The 25205-nt window shown below is 35.3% G+C and overlaps 3 protein-coding genes across 3 annotated transcripts; 2 read left to right on the top strand and 1 right to left on the bottom strand.

The window, feature by feature from the left end:
* The first annotated feature begins 1552 nt into the window (after window positions 1–1552).
* Window positions 1553–9832, top strand: LOC131845573 (lysosomal Pro-X carboxypeptidase). Its single transcript, XM_059194685.1, has 8 exons — window positions 1553–1805; window positions 3619–3707; window positions 4405–4562; window positions 5587–5788; window positions 6306–6549; window positions 7728–7838; window positions 8642–8858; window positions 9648–9832. Exons 1-8 carry the CDS (start codon window positions 1608–1610, stop codon window positions 9815–9817), a joined length of 1389 nt encoding a protein of 462 aa, XP_059050668.1. The 5' UTR covers window positions 1553–1607; the 3' UTR covers window positions 9818–9832.
* A 660-nt stretch (window positions 9833–10492) lies between these two features.
* Window positions 10493–24428, top strand: LOC131846769 (cysteine-rich protein 2-binding protein). Its single transcript, XM_059196200.1, has 13 exons — window positions 10493–10812; window positions 11681–11818; window positions 12312–12460; window positions 14009–14101; window positions 14478–14603; window positions 16787–16911; window positions 17839–18251; window positions 19339–19423; window positions 20253–20443; window positions 21398–21516; window positions 22247–22428; window positions 22873–22953; window positions 24306–24428. Exons 1-13 carry the CDS (start codon window positions 10601–10603, stop codon window positions 24396–24398), a joined length of 2007 nt encoding a protein of 668 aa, XP_059052183.1. The 5' UTR covers window positions 10493–10600; the 3' UTR covers window positions 24399–24428.
* LOC131844596 (transcriptional adapter 2A) lies at window positions 22962–24313 on the bottom strand. Its single transcript, XM_059193563.1, has one exon. It carries the CDS (start codon window positions 24291–24293, stop codon window positions 23016–23018), a length of 1278 nt encoding a protein of 425 aa, XP_059049546.1. The 5' UTR covers window positions 24294–24313; the 3' UTR covers window positions 22962–23015.
* Window positions 24429–25205: the final 777 nt, after the last annotated feature.

Below are 25205 nucleotides of genomic sequence, written 5' to 3'. Positions count from 1 at the left end.
AAATATTTTACTCGAATTGATTTCGCAAATTTTTATTTATGTGTTATTTCAATGTTTTATGACGAAAATCTGATAAGGAGAAAAAATGTGTTATTTCAATATATTACGACAAAAATTTGATTCATTCATTCATAATTAAAGAGCTGTGTTCGTCGTGTGTCGGTGGAGCTCCCGCCACCTTTCACGATCTTCAATCTTTTTAAAATTTGATACCGAGAAAAAAATCTATAATTAAAAATCTCACTTCTTGACGTTGGTTCAATAGTTTAGTAGATGTACTAAGCGTATTTTAAGTACAAGAGCAATACCGGGGAATTTAGATGTAAATTGTAGAATAGGGAGGCAATGAACACTGACAAATGAATGTTCGTGGGAAGGAATGGCGCGAAATAGGATGTTTCTTACCACGCATACCCGAATAATGAGCTGAGATGAAGGTCACCATGTTAATGTTTCTAAATAATATGTAGAAGAAACGTTACATTTTGATTATAAAGCATAAACTTAAAAAATACCGATCAGAATAAGAGGCATTTTACCTACATATAGTCTGCCATTTTAATTATATACAAAAAAAACTCAATTCCAATTTTAAACATTATTCCACTCATAAACAGGTATATGATCCGCAAGAAACAGGGGTTATAGGTTATTTTTTAAATATATATAGGGTACACTAGCTGTTCCTGCAACTTCGTCCGCGTGGAATTTAACTTTATTTTTCTAAAATAAAAGTAGCCTAAGTTACTCCTTATTGCATCAGCTACCTGCCAGAAAAAAGTCCCGTCAACATCGGTCCAGCTATTTCAGAGATTAGCCGGAACAGACAGACAGACAGGTAAAAATTATAAAAAATGTTATTTTGGTGTATTTATTTATATTCGTATGCATGTAGTAATAAACGGTTATTTCAATATTACAATCTAATAATCTCCAATTTTAATTATATGTGTAGATTTATTTATAGTAATGTGTACTAATAACCCCATTGCTAGCAATATACCACGTCAGGTTCATCTCCACACCGTTCTCCCTGGAAACCATCGTACTAAATTTCCAAGATGAGCTAATTAACCTAAGTTCATGCTCGTTTTATCATCCTCCACATAGGTCTCACGTAAACCATCAGCGCAGGCGGAAGCAGCATTCCATTATCATCCATAAAAAATACATAAAACTAACAAATATTCTCGTATATATTTACTAGTTGACCCGGCAAATGTTGTTTTGTCTTATAATATAAATCAGTATCAGTATTGGTGATAGAAGAATGAAAGTTTAGGGTTGTATGTATTTTTCAATACTAAATCATAACAAAAAAAAATAAAAAATAATGTTTTGGGGTGAGCCTCCCTTAAAACTTAGGGGTATTAAGGGTTATAAACCTATTCTCAGAAATTTCATCAAAATCGGTCAAGCCGTTTCGGAGGAGTATAAACACGAAACCTGTGAGACGAGATTTATATACATATATTAGAAGATATAACCCAATAATTTTCTTTCTGCCTGTACATTACATAAATATATAACACCATTTGGTAGCGTCCACGCCGGGGCTTGTGTATTATCAATTGGAACCCAATACGGTGCGCGTGCGCAAGTGCAAAATGTGGAAGGATCTCTGTTTACTGGTCGCGCTACTGGCTTCGGCCAATTGTGAATATAAATACGTTACAAAATGGTTCAAAGTCCCGCTGGATCACTTCGGTTACCAGAGAAACGAGACCTTCCAGATCAAGTATTTGGAGAATGAAGACTTTTGGGACAGAGGGAACGGTCCCATATTCTTCTACACGGGAAATGAGGTAAAAATACTAATTATTTGAACTAGTAGTCGCTCACTGGTCGAAACGCGACCGTAATTAATGTAATATTAGTACAGTAAATAAGAACAATAGAAAGCCTATAGACAAATAATATTAAAGACAAACAATATTAATCTATTCTCAATTTGACCACAGACTAACAATAAACAAAAGAGAGCGTGTGCCAAATATAGTAATGAGTGTATAGTCTTTGTTACTGAATTTGGGATATTTTTTATGATTTATTTAAAAAAAAATAGCTTTCTGCACTCCTCTATATCTATACTTCTGTACTTACTTATATTATAAAGCTGAAGAGTTTGTTTGTTTGAACGCGGTAATCTCAGGAATTAGTGGTTCGAATTGAAAAATTCTTTTTGTGTTGGATAGTCCATTTATCGAGGATGGATTTAAGCTCTATAACATTACGCTATGACCAATAGGAGCGGAGCTGCAATGAAAAATATTGCAAAAGGGGAAATGAAACGCAGATGAATTTATGCGGATCAATTAGTAAACTATAAGTTTGTGAAATCTCAGATTCCTTCGTCCGCTCAATTTTCGTAAAAAGAGGTATAAAGTAATTGCTTCACGTATTAATATACATATACATAGATCATGAACGTTTATCAACCAACTTACAAAACGAGTAGGTTTTGCAACTAGCTGTGTAAACTGTGTTTTCTGTTGACTTGTAATAATAAAAATATTTGAATACATTTTTTTATTTTCTAAACGAAAAATTCAGGATTTTGTTTATAATCTTTTCAGGCCGTCCACGGACTCTACAAAAACTAGGACATGTTGGCAATTCTAAACATATAAATCTCTAATGTTTAAATTAAAACATTAAAAACTGATAATCGTTTTTACCATAATCGAATAGTTTCTCACAGTCCTATTTTTTTAACCCTTTGGATATGCTGTTCTTGTTTCTTTTAGGCTACTTGGATTCAAAAAAATAGTCTGAGAAAAAAAATATTTTAGTAGAAAACTGTCCGGCTATCTTCTATCAAGAAGTTAAAACATAATTTCTACATATATTTATGGAGTCTGACTTCCAATAATAGCGTTGCTCCGTACATCTGTTTCTATTTAAAGTTACAATTAGTATCATTAGCCGTAGCTACGTAACAACATTATCACTATACAAAGCAAACAATACAATAAACTGTTTTATAAATACCTTACTAACTCGGTTAGTTGTCAAAATGCATCTAACAAGCAGACGGACTGACAGACAAAATTTCGCATTCATAATATTTCTGCTGGCGACCGTTCATCGCCGTCGGCAGCGAATTCTTAATATATTTAAATTTATAATTTTTAAATGTCTGCTTTTTTTTAAATATAAATAATTAATTTACCATGATTTGCAGCTGCACATATATAATATACAATAAAAAAAATATTATTTCAGTCAACTTAATAATATACACACAACGCCATCTAGCATCTCTATCTCTAACATCATCTATATACACACCCAGACCACAGATAACATAATATTACCCAGACCAATACAACCAATTATACTCATGAATATTTGTACCGTGCAAGGAATCGAACGCGCAGCTATTGGAAGTAAAGCGGTGTGCTAAACCGCTAGACCAACGAAGCCGTTATTTATTTAATTTTTTTGTATTACTTTACTTATTTGAACGAGAACTTTACACTTTATTATTAGTATAGATAATGATATCTAAATTTTGCCTAAGTAGGTACCCAGCAGTGCCTGTGACAGGAAAACAGACGAGAGCAATAAGCAAGCACCCACAATCAGTTAAAGATAATGATTGGTGACTGTTTCCAGGGTCAGATCGAGGTGTTCGCTCAACACACTGGATTCATGTGGGATATTGCGCAGGAGTTCGGGGCCAAATTGGTATTCGCTGAGCATAGGTTGGTACTTTATATTTTCTTTTATTTAATTCTATGCTTTATACCTGTAGCACTGCGACCTAAAAAGATCTATTACGCTCGCCTATTTTTAAAGTTTTCGCTACCTAGGTCCGTCGGGGACAAGAATTGAAGGATATTCTCACAAGCAATGGATTTTATCTCCTCAGGATTGAATCTTTACTTTCCAAAGGAGATATTTCGATTATGCATGAGTGGACTACATCTACATAGGATGATGTAGTCTCCTCTTCATTTTGGCAAATATAAATTGTTATTATTTGCACTCTTTATTTTTTGATAACCCGCTGTTTGTATATAATGAATTATATGTTAATTTGAAAGTCCATTTCATTATCTAATGGATTTATAATATTTTGTTTAATTCCGTTACCATTAGTATGTGTGCGACGACAAACGGCCGCAGCTGGCCGTTACTACTTCACCAATTGAAAGGGCACGAGTGTAAATGGCTCTCCAAACCCACGGAAGGACCTTTATAGCAGCTGAGGGCTAACTCCTGCCCGATGGATACGACTTTAGTTTGGGGGCACAGGGCAAGGGGTTCGAACGTAGGCTTAGATCGTCATAATCCCCGTCAGGATCCCCGTTTGAATTGGACAGTGGGTCGATTAGCTACGCTTATATATATAAGGCTATAAAGATGAGTTTGCATAAAGTCTACTTCGTGCCTTTACAGATATTACGGTGCTTCAATGCCATTCGGAAACAAATCGCTGGATAACGAGCACATCGGCTACTTGACATCTTCCCAAGCACTCGCTGATTACGCTGACCTCGTCAATTATTTGCAAGACAACTCGCTGAAGCCATCACACCCAGTTATTGCTTTTGGAGGTGAGACCCTTTTTTTAAGTTCGTAGATAGATCTTATAGGGTTTTGAGACGAAGTTTAGTTAGCATTTCAAGGATTCAACGTACGGGCAGAGAGAGAAACTCCTAGAAGTTCCTGGGACTTGTGACCCGGGTGTACCAGCGACTCTTGCCGACGTACCAGCCAATTCTGCTTGGAGCCTGCTAGTACTGCTTTACATACACGTTCTAGTATAGAATTTACAGCAGCTCTAGACAGGTCAAGATTTTAGAAGATTGTAAGAACATTTCATTGGTATATAAGGAGAGCGAGCCACATACTCATCTTCCTTTAATTCGTTTGTTTTTATTGCCCGGTCTTTAGATATATTTTTTTCACAGTGGCCTCTAGGAATACACGTTTAGCTTTTTTTGGAATATATATAGTCTGGAAGATGAAATACCTAAATCTTCTGGGATGTTATAATTTTTATAATACTTTTCACACGTGTTCATTAAAATAGTCCGGTGAGGTACAATAACAACAAGCCCTTCCCAATCCTAAGTAACATTGAGGGGCTTGTTTTGCATGTCTGCATGCTACTGAAACTATGTATATTATGTATGTACTATATGTATTAAAAAAAACGTATCTATGTGTTAGATATATCAACTCTATGTACTAGTAAAAGTATGTATTATAATAAAATAACAACTATATAACATTAATTTAACTATGTCTCTAACACAATTCACTTTAGCAATTAAAATACAACCAGCACATCCTGTGCTCAAAGACCGGATGCCGCGGCCTACAAAAACCTTCCCTTTTATACAGAGAAGATATGAGTGGGGGTTATATGCAACTAGTTTAACGATACCGAGTAATAATGAAACTACCTTCTTTTAATATAAAATATCAGATTTTTCGACAATATCGATGTGAACCCTAACATATGTAATTATCAGTTGTCTAGTCTCCATATCACAAGCTCCACTTAGCTTGGGACTAGATGGCGCTGTAAATTGTCTTGGATTATTATTATTGTTATTATTTTGTCTACTTCAGGCTCATACGGTGGTATGCTGGCAGCGTACTTCCGCATCAAGTACCCTCACCTAGTCACCGGGGCTATCGCGGCATCAGCTCCAATACACCAGTTCACAGGAATGGTCCCCTGCGAGGTTTACAATAGGATCGTCACCTCCAGCTTTAAGATAGCTAGTGCCACGTGTGCCAACAATATTAGAGAATCTTGGGCTGTTTTGAGGTTTGTTCTCTATGATTATGATTTTTACAATAAACTAGCCACTCACCTCGATTCGCCTAGATTTTTTTCTAAAACAAATGTAGCCTAAGTTACTCCTTATTACATCTGCTGCCAATAAAAGTCCGGTCAAAATTGGTCCAGTCATTTCAGAGAATAGCCGGAACAAACAGTCAGACAGACAGACAAAAATTGTAAAAAATATTATTTTGGTATATATACCCTATTTATATTCATATGCATGTAGTAAAAAACGGTTATTTCAATATTACAAACAGACACTCCAATTTTATTTATATGTATAGATTTCAATAACATGTCAAACAACATATTGAAACAAACAATCGAATCATACAGAGACACATATAATCAATTAAAATTCCAATAAAATTATCATATTATATATTTGACACAATCAAGAAATGGTCATCTGTTAAGAACTCCGCAATAGAGTAATAACATTTTTTTATTAAAATTTAATTCTTAAAAAACCCCATATAGTAGTTTCTTTATGTTGTAGGAACTTCACAAAATCCACAAACAATACAGCTTGGCTACAGAAGACTTGGAACCTGTGCGACCCGCTGAACAACACCAATGATGTGCAAAGTCTCGTTGACTTCCTCCAGGATATGTACAGCACCCTTGCGATGGTGAACTACCCGTTTGAGTCTGACTTCCTGATGCCACTCCCCGCGCAGCCAGTGAGAGTTGTCTGCCAGTACCTCAAGGATACCTTCAAAGATGAGAAAGAGCTTTTAACAGTAAGATTCTACAATTCTACGATAACTTTTATCGAGTACATACATGTGCCCGGGAAAGTGGAGCCAGCTGTGTATTCAGCGCCGTCTTTCGCCTATCAGAGGCTCTGGACGCATTAGTATAATAATAATAATATAATAATAATCTCAGGACAATTCACACAACGCCATCTAGTCCCAAGTTAAGCTAGCTAAAGCTTGTGTTATGGGTACTAGATAACTGATACATAGATAATTTTTTTTTCGTAAATACATACATATTATACAAGAGACAACACCCAGACCGATACAAACAATTATACTCATGAATACAAATGTTTGTGCCGTGCGAGGAATCGAACCCGCGACCATCGGACGTAAAGCGGTGTGCTAGACCGCTAGACCACCGAGGTCGTCATGATGATGATGTAATGTAGTAGTAGGACCCTATTAATGAAGCACTATTTTGTTGAATAGACAAAGTCATTTTTGAACATAACTCTTTAGAGATGTACATGAGGATACCCTTCCTTCAAAAGAAACCTGGCGAAAATAATTTTAAAAGGTCGTTATGTGACGCGGGGTTCTAGTTCTTGCTAGATATTTTTAAAAAAATTAACAAAAACGAACAAATTGAGTACAGTCGGTAAGCATTTATTAAAACTGTGGCTAAGGTTTTTGAATAAAATAACATTGCGACGACAAATTGAGATGTCCTATCTTTCAAGTCGGATCAAATTGCACACAATGTGCAAATTAAATTTGCAATCGATTCAGTAGTTTAGGAATCCATCGCGGATAAACAACGTGACACGTAATTTTTATATATAAATATTTGGAATAATGTAACAGTGAAAGAATTTTGTCTTAAAATCTGCAGAAAGCATCTTTATTTGTCTCAAATAATACAATTGTTGCTTATAATAAAATTACGAGGTTAATTGAGATAAAACGGTCTATAACTCAGAGGAGGCAGTTATTAGTAAATTATATTGGATTTATAATATTCTGATAATTCCGTATTATCTTATGTGAGACCACAATATCCACTGCGGAAACCTAACCACTGCTTAGAAGCGTACGACCTTCTCTATCAGTGATCAAATACTGATCGTTTCTTATTAAAAAATCACGTAATTTTTATATTATATATTGTATCTATACCTGTATTGCCATAGTACATTAATTCCTTCTATCTACAGGGTATAGGAAAAGTATTAGACATATATGCAAACTACAAGAAAACTAGTAAGTGCATTAACTACAAAAGTGAATCGTATGGTAACTTGGATGCAGCCGGTTGGGATTACCAGGTACGTAATTTAATAACAGATAGATAGATAGATAGGTAGAATATACTTTATTTGCAACGTACAGTAAAGAAGAAGCACAAACAATATAACAAAGGACACATGTATCGTAACAATAAGTCTAGGTATATTTTGTTCTTATCTATTAACTAACTTAGGCTATACACGTACGCTCTTTCAAGCGTGAATACGATTTCACGCAGAAAAGTGCATGTAAATGTAGACATAGGAATGAGAAATACAGTGTGCGCATTCCCGCGCCCTTCAATCAAGCGTCATTCAGCGCCATTTTTTATAATGAATTATAATTGCAAAATGGCGGCATCTGATTATGGAGCGAAAACATAAAGTTATTGTTGATAATAATTTATAAATCTTAAACGTGTCTCTGGGAAATAAAAAATAATATTTTAAAATAAAGTGAAACATGATTCACACGCGCAGAGACACGCGAAAGAGTGAACAAAATATTAAACGCAATTATTAAATTTTATTTATTTATTAGCATACAAAACAGATTACAATCAATACAATAATATCATTAGGAACGTGTAGTTCGGTACAAAACTGAATTGTAATCCAACACTATGTATGCCTAAAAGCTAAGGATATATAATGAAAAGTAAACAAAATAGAAAATAATATATAACTACCTGATGCAATGAATTATCATGTTAACAGAATTTTATTTATATTGAAGAAAAAAAAAATGGTACAATTGCGCACCATTCCATGATCATCCATTAAAAATCTGTTGCTTTTTATTATCACTATAGGTATGTAATATTATATTGTCTGTGCTACAGGCTTGTACGGAAATGGTGATGCCCATGTGCACAACAGGAACAGTCGACATGTTTGAGAATGTTCCATGGAACTTCACACAATTCTCTGACAGCTGCCACAAAAAGTATAATGTGTTTCCCAAAGAGGAAGCCGCGAGGATCCAATATGGCGGCAATAGGTTACAAGCAGCTTCAAACATAGTTTTGAGTAATGGACTCCTTGATCCATGGGCTGGAGGTAAATCATCAAGTATTATTTATTTATTCCTAACGATTATATATTGTATCGAAGTTACCAATAATTCACAAATTTAAACAATATCTGTATTCAAATAATGAACACAAAAGGGAAAAAAGAGGTAGATTATAGGTACTGCTTTCATAATGACTAAATTACGCGTGTAGTAACTAAATTTGAATCGAAAATTATCTAAAGAAAAAGTAATATTAAAGAATGTTTTATATACCTAGGTTGTATCTACATTTAGAATTTATAGATATAAATCAAAATATATTATATCCCAACATCTCACAACAGAGATTTCAACCTGCTTAGCGACAAAAAAGACACGTAACTGCACACACGCCTTTTTACACTATCTCAATCTATTATTTGAATGAGTGATTTATTATTGAATAAATAATAAATGATATTAAAAAAAAGTTATTTAACGATTCTATTTGCGCCATTTTAGCTAGCATTTGAATGGTATGTACCTCCATTTTCTTATATCCTATCCCTTCCATCACACAGCACATGGAAGTAAAGAAAAGGGACGGCAATATGAATACTGCATACACTGTAATATAACGACGCTCATTTTTTTATATTAAAAATTCTCATTTTCAAATGATATATAGAATTTATTTTATGTGTATCACAAATATGTGTCGTAACCACGTATAGTGCAACCTACTCGAAACGTCTAGAGAAATATTATTTACCACAAAATTGTTTATGTAAAGACCATAATTTTTTTTTTTTTTTTGCGGAAATGTAAAATAACTACTAAACATATTATCCAAGGTGGCGTTTTGAATACTGTGAGCGACACAGTCGTAGCAGTTGTGATCGTCGACGGTGCCCACCATCTTGACCTGATGCCGAAGAACCCTAGTGATCCTGGAACAGTCATCGAAGCTAGAAACATTCACAAACAGAATATACGAAAGTGGATTCAGTCCTATCGGAAATAAAAAAATTAACTATTATTTTTTCTTTTAATTTCCCCACTTTGAGTAGATTATATTATATTTCAGAACTATGTCAGTAATTTGTCCACTAGCGCTGACTTAATACTTAAATAAGATAGATGATTATTAAAAATGATATAATAAAGATTCGACTATAATCATAGAGCACTAAGTATTAGCAAATTATATTACTTAGTGTAAAAAATATATATTCCAATTAAAATGAAGAAAGATAATAATAAAGTTGTAAAAAATTACTGACGGAATATCGGATTTATCTTTACCACCACTACCATACCACTGTCTGGTCATCCGCAACCCCCCCCTAGGGAGTGTGAAGATTGGGGTCTCGGGGCGAACCCCTTAGCACCGGCATCAACTCAGGGGGCAACAACTTAACAACAACTTAACAACAACTTTTCTGGGTGACTGAGTTAAAGATTCTATGGCGAGTATGCATTATAAACATCTTAACCTAACTTGCAAAAAGTAGTGCCATACTTGGGGCAATTTCTTATTTTTTATATTAAATTTTTTTGATATAACGGTATGAACTAAATTTATATATTAAGTGGAAACATGAAAAATACAACTGACATTGACATTTTGCAATCGAAACGTCAATGTCAAATCATAAATGTGCCAAATTGTCAATGTCAAATATCATGTGTAGTCGGTTTACAATTGTTTGTTTACTTGTTAATTCTGCTCATTTGCCTTATTCTTATTAATTATAACAGTTGTTTTATTATACATCTCGTCAATAAGAGGATAAAGTATCCTAGTATGAATCCGCTGTGTAAATATTGCAAGGAACCTGAAAACAAACAAGACAAGCCCGGCCTTGTATGTAATGATAAGTCATGTTTCGTACACCTTGCTTGTTTGCGAAGACCCGGCACTCCCGGCGACTTCGAAGGTGATGTCTTCTTTGAGTTCACTTGTGAAGACTGTTCCACAGATAACAAAGAGGTGTTCTACCGCAACAAATTTCCTTGGTAAGATACTCACTAATACATGTAATTAGAATAACAATCAATGTAACATACACATTACTCCAGTGTGCAGTTATTGTTCAACTAGAAACTAGAAAAGGTCAGACTCTGGATCTGGGTTTAATTAACAATTAAATGTGCATTTCAATCTGAATATCCCTCCCTCCCTCACACTATTCAGACATTATTAAAAAATCAGGAAACTTATAAAGCAATTTATGGTGATATTATTTCTACTGTAGAAGATATCTGAAGAATGAAAAAGAAGTAACATATAAAAATGATACTGAAGACAATGGCTGTATGTGCTTAGACACTTTGCCTTTCCTATAAGGATAATAAAACAAATATAAGGATAATAAAACAAAACAACAATCATCATCTTACTTTCAATGGTCACAGGTTTGATTCCTCATACTGTACAAACATTTGTATTCATGACTATAATTGTTTGAATTGGCCTGGGTGTTTTCTATGTATATTTTTTTAATGGATGGTGTTGTGCACCCGCCTGCGCTAAAGGTTTATGCTGGCAGAGCATCAGTGGAGGATGATAGGATGTGCATGAGGTCAGGTTAGTTGGCCCATTGTTGCAAATCCATCAAGAATTTATCACTATGGTTTCCAGCCAGAACAGTAGTCTACCTGATATAGTACATTTCAAACATATATTATGCATGTAATTACAAAAGAAAACAACTCTAAATATATGTCAGTTTTCTAGTACCAATAACAAGCCTTATTAGCTTGAGACTAGATGGGGCTGCGTGAATTGTCCTGGGGTTATTATTATTTTTAGTATCTAATATCAATTTAGTGTAAATTGCCAGTCACTGTCTGCATTTCCCACTAACATTGTTTTTTATTCCAGGGTAAATGTGATCCTGTTAACAATGCACCATTTGAACAGTCACTCATATGGAATTAGCAACAATGGTTTTTTCCATTACAAAATTCACATATGCTCCTTCATTGATAGACATTGGAATCACCTTTTCGGAGCTCATACGTAAGTTTATTTTTATTATGATATTATGACGACCTCGGTGGTCCAGCGGTCTAGCACACTGCTTTACGACCTATGGTTGCGGGTTCGATTCCTCGCATGGCACAAACATTTGTATTCATGAGTATCATTGTTTGTTGGTCTGGGTGTTTTCTATATTCTAAAATCTAAATGTGTTTTAATCCATAATACATGGTTTTATTTTTATTGAGTTCCAAACTAAGTAGAACTTGTGTTATGGCTACTAGACAGCTGATATAAATACACATACAATATAGATACTTTTTTTTTAATCATGATAATTATGATTATTCATTTATAATTTGTATTCATGAGTATGATTGTTTTTATTGTTCTGGGTGTTATCCATTTAATTTGTTTGAAATAAAAAATTCATATTATATCAATTGTCTAGTATCCATAATACAAGCTCTGCTTACTGGGTCTGTGTGAATCGTCCTGAGATATTAATTGCATTTGCAATGCCTTTTTATAGTAAACAGAAGAAGAACTGGGTGGGGACCATAGCCGGTGTTCTCTCCATATATAATAACCTGATATTCCAGTCTGGATCTATGGCTCTCGGTGAGACTGGCTGGTGGAAATTACTACATAACTTCTCACCTGCTGTAGCAGCTCATATTGGTAATTTATATGTACTTTTTTATTTCATTGGAGGTTTAATTGACCTAACTGACTATGTCTGCTATATTAAGGACATTGTCAACTACATATGGACCAGGAGTAACCTGACATTGAGGGTGACGCAGCTGGAATCGAGTCATAACGCGAATTTCAAGGCGTTTGTAACGCGAGTTTCCACCAACATGCTAACCACCTACATGATGGAGAACTACTGGCTGAAGGGTGTGGTGTATCGGCGCTACCGTGGCAGATTACCATCATCAGTGCCGTGATCACATAAAAAATTTATATTTCCTTTCTTATAATTATATTATTCACATGTATGTTAGTCTGTAAGGTATTTATAATATGGGCCATTAGCTGCCTGATTTAAATAAATAAATAAAATAAAATATTAAGAAGACATATATATTTACATATAGACATAATTTATATATCTATATAATATATAATATTGGTAGCCTAAATTATTTAAAAGAGCAACACACAAGTTTCTTGCTTGTTCTTCTTGTGATGAGACAGCATTCCGAATGAGCGGTAGATTAAAAAAAAAAAATGTTTTGACTATTCAAAAGTGCTTCAATGTAAGTTTATTTGAATAAATGATTTTCTATTCTATTCTATTCTAATGGTCTAGCGGTATAGCAGACCGCTTTAATTCCGATGATCGTGGGTTCAAATCCTCGCACGATGTGAGCACTCTGTTTTCAATATATTTTATGTCCTAGTTGTCTAGTACCGCTGCTGTTTATCTTGAGACTAGAAGGCGCTGTGTGAGTTGTGTTTTTATCATTGATGTTATGGATATGAAATTTCGGATACGGATAGGTTTCGGATATAGGAATGATTATTATATCGGATAGGGATGCGGATTTGTATTTTACTTTTGAAATTCCTTAAAAAAATAATATCCGTAACCGAAATTATCCGAAACTTTTATTTTGGATTCGGTTACGGTTACGAATCTTTTTTTATATCGGATATCCGATAGTTTCGGTTACGGTTACGGAGCACCCTGACATCCCTGGTTAATAATAATCTAGGTTATTACTATTAATATAAAAATTGATAAGATAAAACATGATGCAAAAAAACTCATCTAAATATATATAAGTCAAATGTGACTGACGTAGTGATCTATCAACGCACAGCCCAAACCACTCGACGGATCGGGTTGAAATTTGGCATGCAGGTAGATGTTATGACATAGGCACCCGCTAAGTAAGGATTTTGATTAATTCTACCCCCAAAGGGATAAAATAGGGGATGAAACTTTGTCCATTTTAAACCGATCGGGCTGAGACTGCATGCATAAAGCTACTATGACGTAGGCATCCGCTAAGAAAGGATTTTGATAAATTCCACCCCTAAGGCGATAAACGGGAGCGAAGCCGCGGGCAAAAGCTAATTACATTATATGAGTGACATTCACATCACATGACAAAATTTGTAGCATATACCCTTATAGTGTTCAACTGATTACAAAAAAAAACTAACAAATAAAAAAAATATTAAAACAAATAACATCTTCCGTTTATATCTATACAGTACAAGCACTAGCCAAAGACAAACCGAAAGGGCGGCCAAAGAACCAGATGTCTCTAAACAAAACCTTGTTCTTGGAGAAAGTTACCAGTATGGGTAAGTACGTAATATCTTGATCATTTGAGCTGTATTTATGATCTATCCTAATACTAATATTACCGAATTAGAAAGTAATCTGTGTGGATCCTAAATCTCACCTATTACAGCTGCCAAGCAGCTTGCATTTTATTAGATATACGGTATACATAAAAAATATTAATATAAAAAACCGTTTTACGTACATAAGAATATAAATACGCACCAAAATGTTTTTTACTATATGAATAAATGATTTTTGTTTCGATTTGATTTTATTTGTATATATAAAAATACAAATAAAAAATAATATAATATAAATTTAAAAAAAAAAATGAGTCTACTTTTAATTGGTCAATAAAGGATTTATGTATCTTATTTTTACTTTTAATTTTAGGGTACAACCATTTGATAAACGAAGAAGAGCAATCCCCCACAGCAGTCAAACCAGTACCATGTAAGAAGCGTCGCAATTCGACACGGACGATATTAACATACATTCTCTTACGATCAAGAAGCAATTGACTCTGACAATGGACAGTAGGTAAAAAATATTAATATAAAAAATTCGACGTACATAAGCGGCTAAAATGTCCTATATGAATAAATGATTTTTGTTCCCGACGACCCCATAACGGTATATATAAAAATACAAATAAAAAATAATATAATATAAATTTAAAAAAAAAAATGATCACACTTTTACAATACACACACGACATTTTCCTTTTAATTTTACCGTCCAACCATTTGATAAACCCGACGACCCCATAAATATAAATTAACCGCTCTAAATGAGTCCACCTTTAATTGTCCCGATCACACTTTTACACATACACACACGACACCGTCCATAAACGAAGACCTCGAGTGATCCCGACGACCCCATAACGGTAGTTAACCGCTCTACGGGTCCACCTGTACCGTCCACGATCACACTTTTACACATACACACACGACACCGTCCATACCGTCCGACAACGTCGAGTGATCCCGACGACCCCATAACGGTAGTTAACCGCTCTACGGGTCCTCCTGTTCCGTCCCGATCACACTTTTACACATACACACACGACACCGTCCTCGCCGGCGAAGACGACGACCTCGACCATACCGCGCAATCAACCGGGCGCAGAGTAGAGTAGCCCGAAAAAAAAGTAGGTACATTTTTTTATAACTCCACTAGTCGTTCCCGCGACTTCGTTCGCGCAGCGCACGTAACGGAAGCCCTCACATACGAATAAATTTTCCCTGTTTTTGAAACATTTTTTTTTATATTTATAATTGCACATGTACAATAAATTTATATATAATAGATTAATAATACACACATGGACTCTGTTTAAAGAATGTTGCAATTTCGTAGATGACACTTTTCATATTTTTGCCTATCAGTTTGTTAGGATACTGAAATCTGCTTAGCTCCTACAGTACGTCTGCCAGAAATTCTATTATAGTGTAATAAGCTATATTTATAATTTTTCACGGATGCTTCGCTTCTATTGGTCGTAGCTTAGAGCCTAAAGTTAAGTAAGCTTAAAGCCTTTCTTGACAAATGGACTATCCAGCACAAAATTAATTTTTCAATTCGATTAGCGCGTTCAAACAAACAAACTCTTCAGCTTTATAATATGAGTAGAGATTAACTTCAGGATTACATTGACCTGCAAGCGTATTATGAACTTTTTAAAATCCAGGCTAGAATAAAAGTTCATTCTGTTCTATTATTTATTTTCTAGTTCTATTTATTATTTCATTAAACATAATTATTTACCAAATTTATGTTCTATTATTAACAAATTATTTCCAAAAAAACAGCAATATTCATAATATTAATACTAGATTTAAAGACAAACTTGCTGTCCCCAAGTATCGTTTAGAAAAAGTTAATAGGTATTTTATGGGAATAGGTATAAAAATTTACAATAAGATACCAAAGGATATGTTGGAATTACCCTTAAATAAATTCAAAACATCTGTTAAATCATATTTACTGAGCAAAACCTATTACTCACTAAATGATTACTTGAATGACGAGTGTGCATGGCAATAGTTGTTCATGCATTGATTTTTCGTTTAATGTTAGACCTACATAAGTACACAATATATAAAAAAAGGATATTCAATTGAGTTTCTTGCCAGTTCTTCTCAATTGTTATACCGAACCGGACGGTAGGGAAAAAATAAAATTATAATGTAAAAATTTGACGTTCATAAGCGGCTAAAATGTCCTACATGAATAAAAGATTTTTGAATTTGAATTGAATTTGAATAACGGCCTCGGTGGTTTAGCGGTTTAGCTTCTTACATCTGATGGTCGCGGGTTCTATTCCTTGTTTTTATCTACTCTAATGCTGTTGGCCGCAGCTGACCACAGCTTCACCGGACGACAGGAGGCGAGTGCAGATGGTACGCCAAACCCGCGGAAGGACTTATGGAGCGGCTGAAGGCCAACTCCCGCCTGACGGATATGACTTCAGTCTGATGGCACCGCTAGGGGTTTCTAATCCTTGTCCGGTCAAACGTTTGAATTCATGAGTAAAATTGTTTTTATTGATCTGGGTGTTTTCTACGTATATTATTTACGATAATAAATTTAATGTATTTATATCAGTATCTAATACCCGTAACACAAGCTCCACTTAGCCTGGGACTAAATGGCGCTGTGTGAATTGTGCTGATATATTTTTATTAATGCTATATTTATTAATAGGATCGACGAGTACATCGAAGATATGGGATTCGTTTCCAAAGATGGCTCGCAGTCGGACGTGGAGAACAGCTTCCGAGGGTTCGACTTCACTCCAGTCAGTCATACTGCGCCTCTTCAGGTAGGTGAAGTTGATATTTGGATGACGGGATCTACATAACACTAGAATGTATTCAGAACAAAATTTTAGAAATTCTAATAGAGAATTATTGATTATTCATCTATGAATATCTAATTATATACTTTTTTTATAATAGAATCTTATTTGAAACTTGAATATGAATTTTTATAAGAGAAGCATTCTATTTTAGCATACTCGAATATATATTTTAAACTACATTTTTAAATTATTAATTTAATATGCATTACATAAAAAATAGAATAAAAATACATAATAGAATAAGAAAAAATACTAGAATTTGATGGCCTCGGTGATCTAGTGGTGTAACATACCGCTTTACTATCCGATGGCTGCAGGTTCGATTCCTAGCACAAACATTTGTATTCATGAGTATGATCGTTTGTATAGGTCTGGGTGTTCTTTCTGTATAATATGAATTTATTTACAAAAAAAAAGATATTCAGTAGATCTAAGAATCGGTTACTATCTATTTTTCATACCCCTAAGTGATAAGGGTTGTCCACACCTAATAATTATTTTTTATATTTTGTCAACACTTTTATTTCATATTTTTTTATAATGTGGCATTAAAAAATACATACAACCCTAAATGTTCAGCTTTCTATCACCAACCCCTTATTTTTAATAGCGATTTTAATTTATATGGCAAAACAACGTTTGCGGGATCAGCTAGCAAAAAATATAAAATCTCGTGTCGCGATGTTTGTTACCAAACTCCTCCGAAACGGTTTTACCGTTTTTTATGAAATATTGTGTGCATATTGGGTAGGTTTGAGAATCGGCCAACATGATGATATTATATTTGTCATATTTTTTTATAATGAAAAAATTTGTTCAATGTTTTAATTTATATGGCAAAACAATGTTTGCGGAGTCAGCTAGTACCTACATATCTATATTTTTCAGAGTGACTCATCCAGCATCCACTCATATCAGCAGATACTCTACTACGACTCAGATTCACACAGCCGCTCGCCCAACTGCCAACCCGATACCCAATCTGACTGCGATACCAAAAAACCAGAACCAAAACCCAAGAAAAACGCACCAGAAGAGAAACCATATGACAAAAGAGAGTCTTTATTCTCAACTGAGCTGAACTCTATAGATATGCCTTGGATGGGGGAAGTGTCGGAGCCGAAGAATGATCTAGTGGAGATGACGCAGTATGAAGAGTTGCAGCTGCTTAAGCAAGTTGAAGGTCTGATACCTAAAGTTAAGGATATTAATAAGAAAGCAGAGCTGCATAGATTGAAGGCCAAACTTGCGTTAAGAAGACTCAAGAGGCATAAACATTTGCCGCTTTTTGATTTAGATAAGTAAGTTTTAAAAATGTTTTTCTAATCAGTATTAATTGAGCGGACCGATTTAGATATCAAATTTGCACTGTTTGTAACACACACTCCTCCGAAACGGCTTGACCGAGACCAAAATTTCATCGAAAATCGATCGCAGGGCCTCCATCATTTACCACTCAAAAAATTCCTTCGATCGCAGGGCCTCCATCATTTACCACTCAAAAAATTCCTTCGATCGCAGGGCCTCCATCATTTACCACTCAAAAAATTCCTTCGATCGCAGGGCCTCCATCATTTACCACTCAAAAATTTCCTTCGATCGCAGGGCCTCCATCATTTACCACTCAAAAAATTCCTTCGATCGCAGGGCCTCCATCATTTACCACGCAAAAAATTCCTATGAGTGAGCTCAGAAAGTTTAAGAGCTATAAAAATACTATAAAAACAATAAAAGTATTGTTTACTAGCTAACACGCACAACTTCCGATGGTCGCGGGTTCGATTCCTTGCACGGTACAAACGTTAGTATTCATGAGTATGATTGTTTGTATCGGCCTAGGTGTTGTCTATGTATATTATGTACTAGCTGTACCCGCGATATCGTCCGCGAGGAATTTAATTAATTTTTTCTAAAATAAAAGTAGCTAAGTTACACCTTATTACATCAGCTACCTCACAATAAAAGTCTCGTCGAAATCGGTCCAGTCATTTCAGAGATTAGCCGGAACAAATATGCATGTAGTAAATAACGGTTATTTCAATATTACAAACAGACACTTCTATTTATATATATAGATGTATTTACAAAAAAAGTATCTATGTATTTATATCAGTTGTTGAGTACCCATAACACAAGTTCTACTTAGCTTGGAACAAGATGGCGCTGTGAGAGTTATCTTGGGTTTTTTTTTAATGTGTTAAAGAAGTCAGCGTGGGAAGGCCTCCAGCAAGGTGGACCGACGATCTGGTCAAGATCGCTGGAAGGCATTGGATGCGAGCAGCGCACGACCGATCGTCGTGGAGATCTTTGGGGGAGGCCTATGTCCAGCGACGGACGTCTTCCGAGCTGCGATGATGATGATGTGTTAAAGAAGTTGTATTTTTGCAGGGTTGTCAAAATATTAGGCGGCTATGTCACAGAGGATTCCAGGATTGTCAGCACAGAGAGGATATTGGACAGGTTCCAACAAACTGTAAGTATTAACATCTTATATATAAAATTCTCGTGTCACAGTTTTCGTTCCCATACTCCTCCGAAACGGCTTGACCGATTCTCATGAAATTTTGTGAGCGTATTGAGTAGCTCTGAGAATCGGCCAACATCTATTTTTCATCCCCCTAAATGTTAGGGGTAGTCCACCCCTAAATTTTTTTTTTATTTTAAGGCAATACAACGTTTCCGGGACAGCTAGTATAACTATAAGATTCTACTATTAGATATTATATAGATATAGATATTATAGGCTACTCGCTAGCTACTAATTCTAGCCGCTAGATAATTGATACAAATACTATTATAGATTTTTCGTAAATACCTACATATTATACATAGAAAACACCCAGACTGATACAAACAATCATACTCATGAATACAAATGTTTGTGCCGTGCAAGGATCGAACTCGCGACCATCATAAGTAAGTTTGCTAAACCGCTAGACCACCGATGTAATCTTTATAAGTCGTTTTCGAGAGGTCTTGATATGTTAGCTCTATTATCTATACATCCATACATATAAATAAAATTGGGGTGTCTGTTTGTAATATTGAAAGAATCGTTTCTTAGTACATGCATGTAAATATAAATGCGATACATACACCAAAATAACATTTTTTCAATTTTTGCCTGTTTGTTCCGGCTAATCTCTGAAATGGCTGGACCAATTTTGACGGAACTTTTTTTGGTAGACAGCTGATGTAATAAGAAGTAACTTAAGCTACTTTTATTTTAGAAAAATAAAGTTAAATTCGGACGAAGTCGCGGGTACAGCTAGTTGTTAAATAATAATGTATTATTGACTTAGTACCTGATAGACAACCTATGCGGGACAATAGCGAGTACAAACTATGGTACTCTGATGGTGTCCCGTATAGAGCCGGCGGCGTCCCGCTCCGTGTACTCGGGCGCCATGCTGAAGCCCTACATCCGGAGGGACGCACACGCACAGCCCACGTGGCTCAAGCTTATGGATGAACTACTGATGAAGACCAACAGGTGAGTGATGGTAGTGGTGGACCAAGATTCGATTCTATAGGAGGTGAAATCAAAATATCCTATGAACTGCTGTAGAAGAGCGACAGGTGAGTGACGGCAGTGCTGGACCAAGGTTGGATTTTATAGCATGTATAGTCAAAATATCCGATAAACTGCTGATAAAGACCAACAGGTGAGTGACAGCAGTAGTGGACCAAGGTTCGATTCTATAGGACGTGAAGTGAAAATATCCGATAAACTGTTGATGGAGACCAACAAGTAAGTGACGACCAAGGTTCGATTCTAAAGGAAGTTCGATAAGAGGTGAAATTAATATATCCTATGAACTCCTGAACAAGAGCGACAGGTAAGTGATGGAGTAGTGGATCAAGGTTCGATTCAATAGATCAAATTATCTTATGAACTGCTAATGAAGACCAAGGTTAGATTTATAAGGTTAGATAGGACGTGAAGTCAAAATGATATCAATATATCTTATGAACTGCGTAAGGTAAGTAACGTAAATAATGGACTGAGATTCAAACCTATTGACGTTAAATGGGTTTTAACAGGAACAATTTTATGGTAAATACGACTGACTACAGCTCGTGACCACGGCTAGTGCAACCTAGTAAAACGTCAAGAGAGGTAAATAACTTTATTTACCATAAAGTTAATCGTGTTAAAACCCGTTTAACTATATTTATAATCTGTAATATGATGACCCCATTGCTAGCAATGTAGTAGTAGGGAGGTTGACCTCCACGTGGAATCCATTATGATAAATACCTACTGAATTTTAAGACCACCTCGCGGTTCCCCTGGAACCATCACTGGTACCATCATTGTAAATTCCTGGTGAATTTGTCACGATGGGCTAACTGACCTGACTTCATGTTTATCTTATCCTCCACTGGCTGGTACCCCGCCAGTGTAAACCGTTAACGCAGCCATAACATACTCTTTTCGATATAGACACGTGGAAAACTACAAGCCTCCCCCTCGAGCAACCATAGACTACTCGTACGTCCGGCCGCAGCACATCGCCGCGGTCAACAATCTATGTGCACAGTTCTTCTGGCCGGGCATAGACTGTAAGTATAGGTTAATAAGATTGAAAGCCCATTTCTTTACTATTTTGCTTGACTGATACCTCTCTTCTCTTCTTGCCATAACCAACAAGGTCCATAATTGATCTATTATTTTGATGTATAAGCTATATTCTAAAGTTTCATTAAAATCTATTCAGTTGTTTCATGGGGCTGGGTGGGGCGCTTGCTCCACCTCGGCTCTGACCTGGAAGGTACCTAACCAAACCTAAAAAATAAATTATCTAAGTACTGCGCTACTTAATATACGTAAGAATGTGCATACTCAACGGTCGACACAAAAAATAATATACAGATACAGGGTGCTATATTTTTCTTACGATCTACTCTAATGCTAATAAATAAAAAACCCTAAGGGTCTCTTGGCAGCAGCTGGGCCTTTGCAGCTTCACCGGACGATAGAGGACGAGTGCAGATCACACTCCAAACCCACGGAAGGACTTATGGAGCGGCTTATTGTATCCGTCTGGTAAAAGTTGGCCTTCAGACATTCCATAAGCTCCACGGGGGATCCGAGGGGGGGGGGTCATGGGGGTCGTGACCCCCTCATGGCGCCAAAGCTGGATCTGCCCTTGCATAAGCCCTTCTGCGGGTTTGGAATGCCATCTGCACTCGACCCTACCATCCGTTGAAGCTGTAAATGCCAGCTGCGGCCAACAGCATTAGAATATTACGAAAAGTGAATATCTCCATCATAAGTATGTTGATGCACCAGTGACGGAGTCGCTGCAGTACCCCGAATTCAGCTGCGTGGTGACGTACCGGCGGCTGGTGGTGGGCTGCGCGTTCCTGGTGCCCGACGTGGGCCCAAACGAGGCCTACATCTCGTTCATACTCACCAGGCCCGAGTGGAGGAACGCCAAGATCGGCTCCTTTATGCTCTACCATTTATTACAAGTACAGTTTCTTTTTAATATTTTCTGTATACTACGATGATTTGAGATGAAAATTCTTTATTGTTCTCCTCAGAGAAAAAAAACTAAAATTTTCATACACTATTATGTGCAAATATATAAATATGTATAAACATAAAACAATTAGCAAGAGAAAGAGGAAACATTGGAATCGCTTATCGCTGAAAAGCGATTTCTTCATAACTTCATTCTCACTCGTAAAGGTACTCTGTATATTTATAGAACTAGCGAAGCCCTCGGCATCGTCCGCAGGAAGATTTATATTATGTAACATTTTTATTATGGACTTGATAAAAAGTCTTATGAATTTCTAATACTCTACTATTCGCCAAGACAAAAATAAAACCAATTTTATATTATTTTAAATATGACAAAGATATAATTAAAAAATAAATACTGTTATATTAACATAAAATGTTTTTTCTAGACATGCTCAGGCAAGGATGTTACCCTACATGTGTCACCAACAAATCCAGCTATATTTTTGTATCAAAAATTCGGATTCAAAGTGAGTATTTTAATATTAACATGATTAATTAATTAATACAAAGTTTTATGTAGTGGAAATATTTATTTTATTTGGCTAATAATATAGCCTTCAGTAACTAGATAATCATATATCTTTCGCGTTTTGTTCACATCTATCTTGACTATCTTTCTCGCATCCATAAGACGTAGGAATCCCTTTTTGCCGTTCTCCGCTACAAGCTGGTATTTGATCTCCAAATAATTTTTGGGTATAAGCCTAAGATTTGAACACAACATCTTCTCAGAGTCTGTTAACACTTGGAAGCCAGGCATGTCTATAATTTCTAACGGCAGCGTTGGCCTCTTCATTTTCCTATCTTTTTCAAATATCTTATTCTTCGTTGGCGACTGTTTATTAAACTTCTTTGTCATGATGGTCGTCACATACTTCTGTTCCTTCACCATCAAATCATTCTCGACTTTCAACTGTTTGTAAAGGTTTGCACTATACAGTGTTTTGATCCCAATCTTTCTCGACTCGCCCAACCTCGTTATTCTCTGCATTAATTCCGATTCTAAACTTAATGATTCCATGAAGGCATCAAATTGCATTCCAGTCATGAACTGCATGAATGACGTGAGTCTCTCACATTTGTATCTAGTCAGTGTTGGATTATATTTTTGTAACCATGAAATTAATTTATTTGGTTTTATAAGTCCATGATTTTGTATTATTTTATATCTTCTTTGGCGTTCTCTAAGTCTTGTATTTAAAGCGTTAGCCAATGCTATTTTGAGTGCATCCATTAGATTGTCATCATCCTCAGAGTACTCATCTTCAATATTGAACAAGCTTTCAGCATAGTTATCGTAACTCAATTCAAATTCAGACCTATAAGCATTGTAGCCAGCCAAATGTGGATCTGATTGGTTATTTCTAGGAGGGTTCGTACTTACATCTGAGCTGTACAAATATGGTATTAAAGGTTTAGGAAATAAGGACTGCTTTGTCTCGGGTAGAAGTTTTAACTCTTCATACTGAACATTTTCAATATAATACTTTTTATAATGCTCCTGACATTCTAGCTTCGATCGTGTGTGCACACTTTTGGATATGTCCTCCCAGTTACCATATCCGTATGTTGATAGTGCCGACAGCAGTTTGCACTCCTCCTTTGCTGACCAGTTGCAATTGTCGAACAAAGGAATATCATTCTTACGTACTGCATACTTGTGATCATTTTTGTGCGATCCAACCTCTTTGCCGGACGCAAAGCATTTAGTACATAAATTTGTTTCGCATTCGCCACACTCTATATACGGTTCATGTGCGGTCTCAGTGCACACATCGCATTTTGTTTGCAACAAATCACCGGACATAATTGTTCACAGGTCGAGGAGCTTATTCAAGACTTCTACGAGAAATACTACGATATAGATTACAAAGGATGTCGGCACGCGTTGTTTTTGAGACTCATTAGATGAATTGTTACAATTATAACTTTTATTTATTTACTATGCTGTTTCATTTTTTCCAATGGTACAATAAAATTTGAGTTTACTATAAGTTGAAGAGAAATTGTTTATCAACTTGTAAATCTATTTGCATTCGTTGGGTTTCTTTCCATCGTTGCACATAGGAATTATCAAAAATTAGATGATGAGTACAGTCCACGGTAAGATCGAAAACCTACAAAAGTAAATATTTTAAATTTAGAATTGTTATATACTTAATACATGCAAGCAATGGTAAGCATACATATAGATATATAACCAGTAAATGTAATACTACTAAATAACACAGACTCAATTTATCAAATTAAATTCATAATAAAATAACACACCTCTGCAAAACAAGTAATGAAATTTACAGTGTGACCATATTAAAATTTTCAAATGTACTAGGTAAATTGTGCCAAAATGAAACGAAAATATTCTCGATATTTATAAGCTGAAATTTAATTTCATATTATCTCAAAATTGTTTTGTTATTCTATTTTTTTATTGCAATAAAAAATATGTATAAACTTTATCAAAAATTTAAATATTTTTTGGCGTCATGAGTCATGATAGTATAAGCTGAATAACTCACATGAATAAAGTTTCATTTATGTAAGTCATATAAGCTTATAGTTATTAATATACTATCTATACCCCAAAGTTAATAAAATGTGCATTGTATTAAAAGTTAAATTAGGAATAATTTGTTTGAAAGTATCAAAATTTTGCTAAAACGGCATCTTTAGTCAGCTGTGAAATTAATACTAATGCTAGTTTTGACTTTAAATTGTC

Source organism: Achroia grisella, unplaced genomic scaffold, assembly GCF_030625045.1.
Source record: "Achroia grisella isolate CSIRO2021 unplaced genomic scaffold, CSIRO_AGI_Agris_v1 utg1056, whole genome shotgun sequence".
NCBI lineage: Eukaryota > Metazoa > Arthropoda > Insecta > Lepidoptera > Pyralidae > Achroia > Achroia grisella.
The sequence above is the reverse complement of the archived record's forward strand: the minus strand, read 5'-3'. Positions and strand labels throughout refer to the sequence as shown.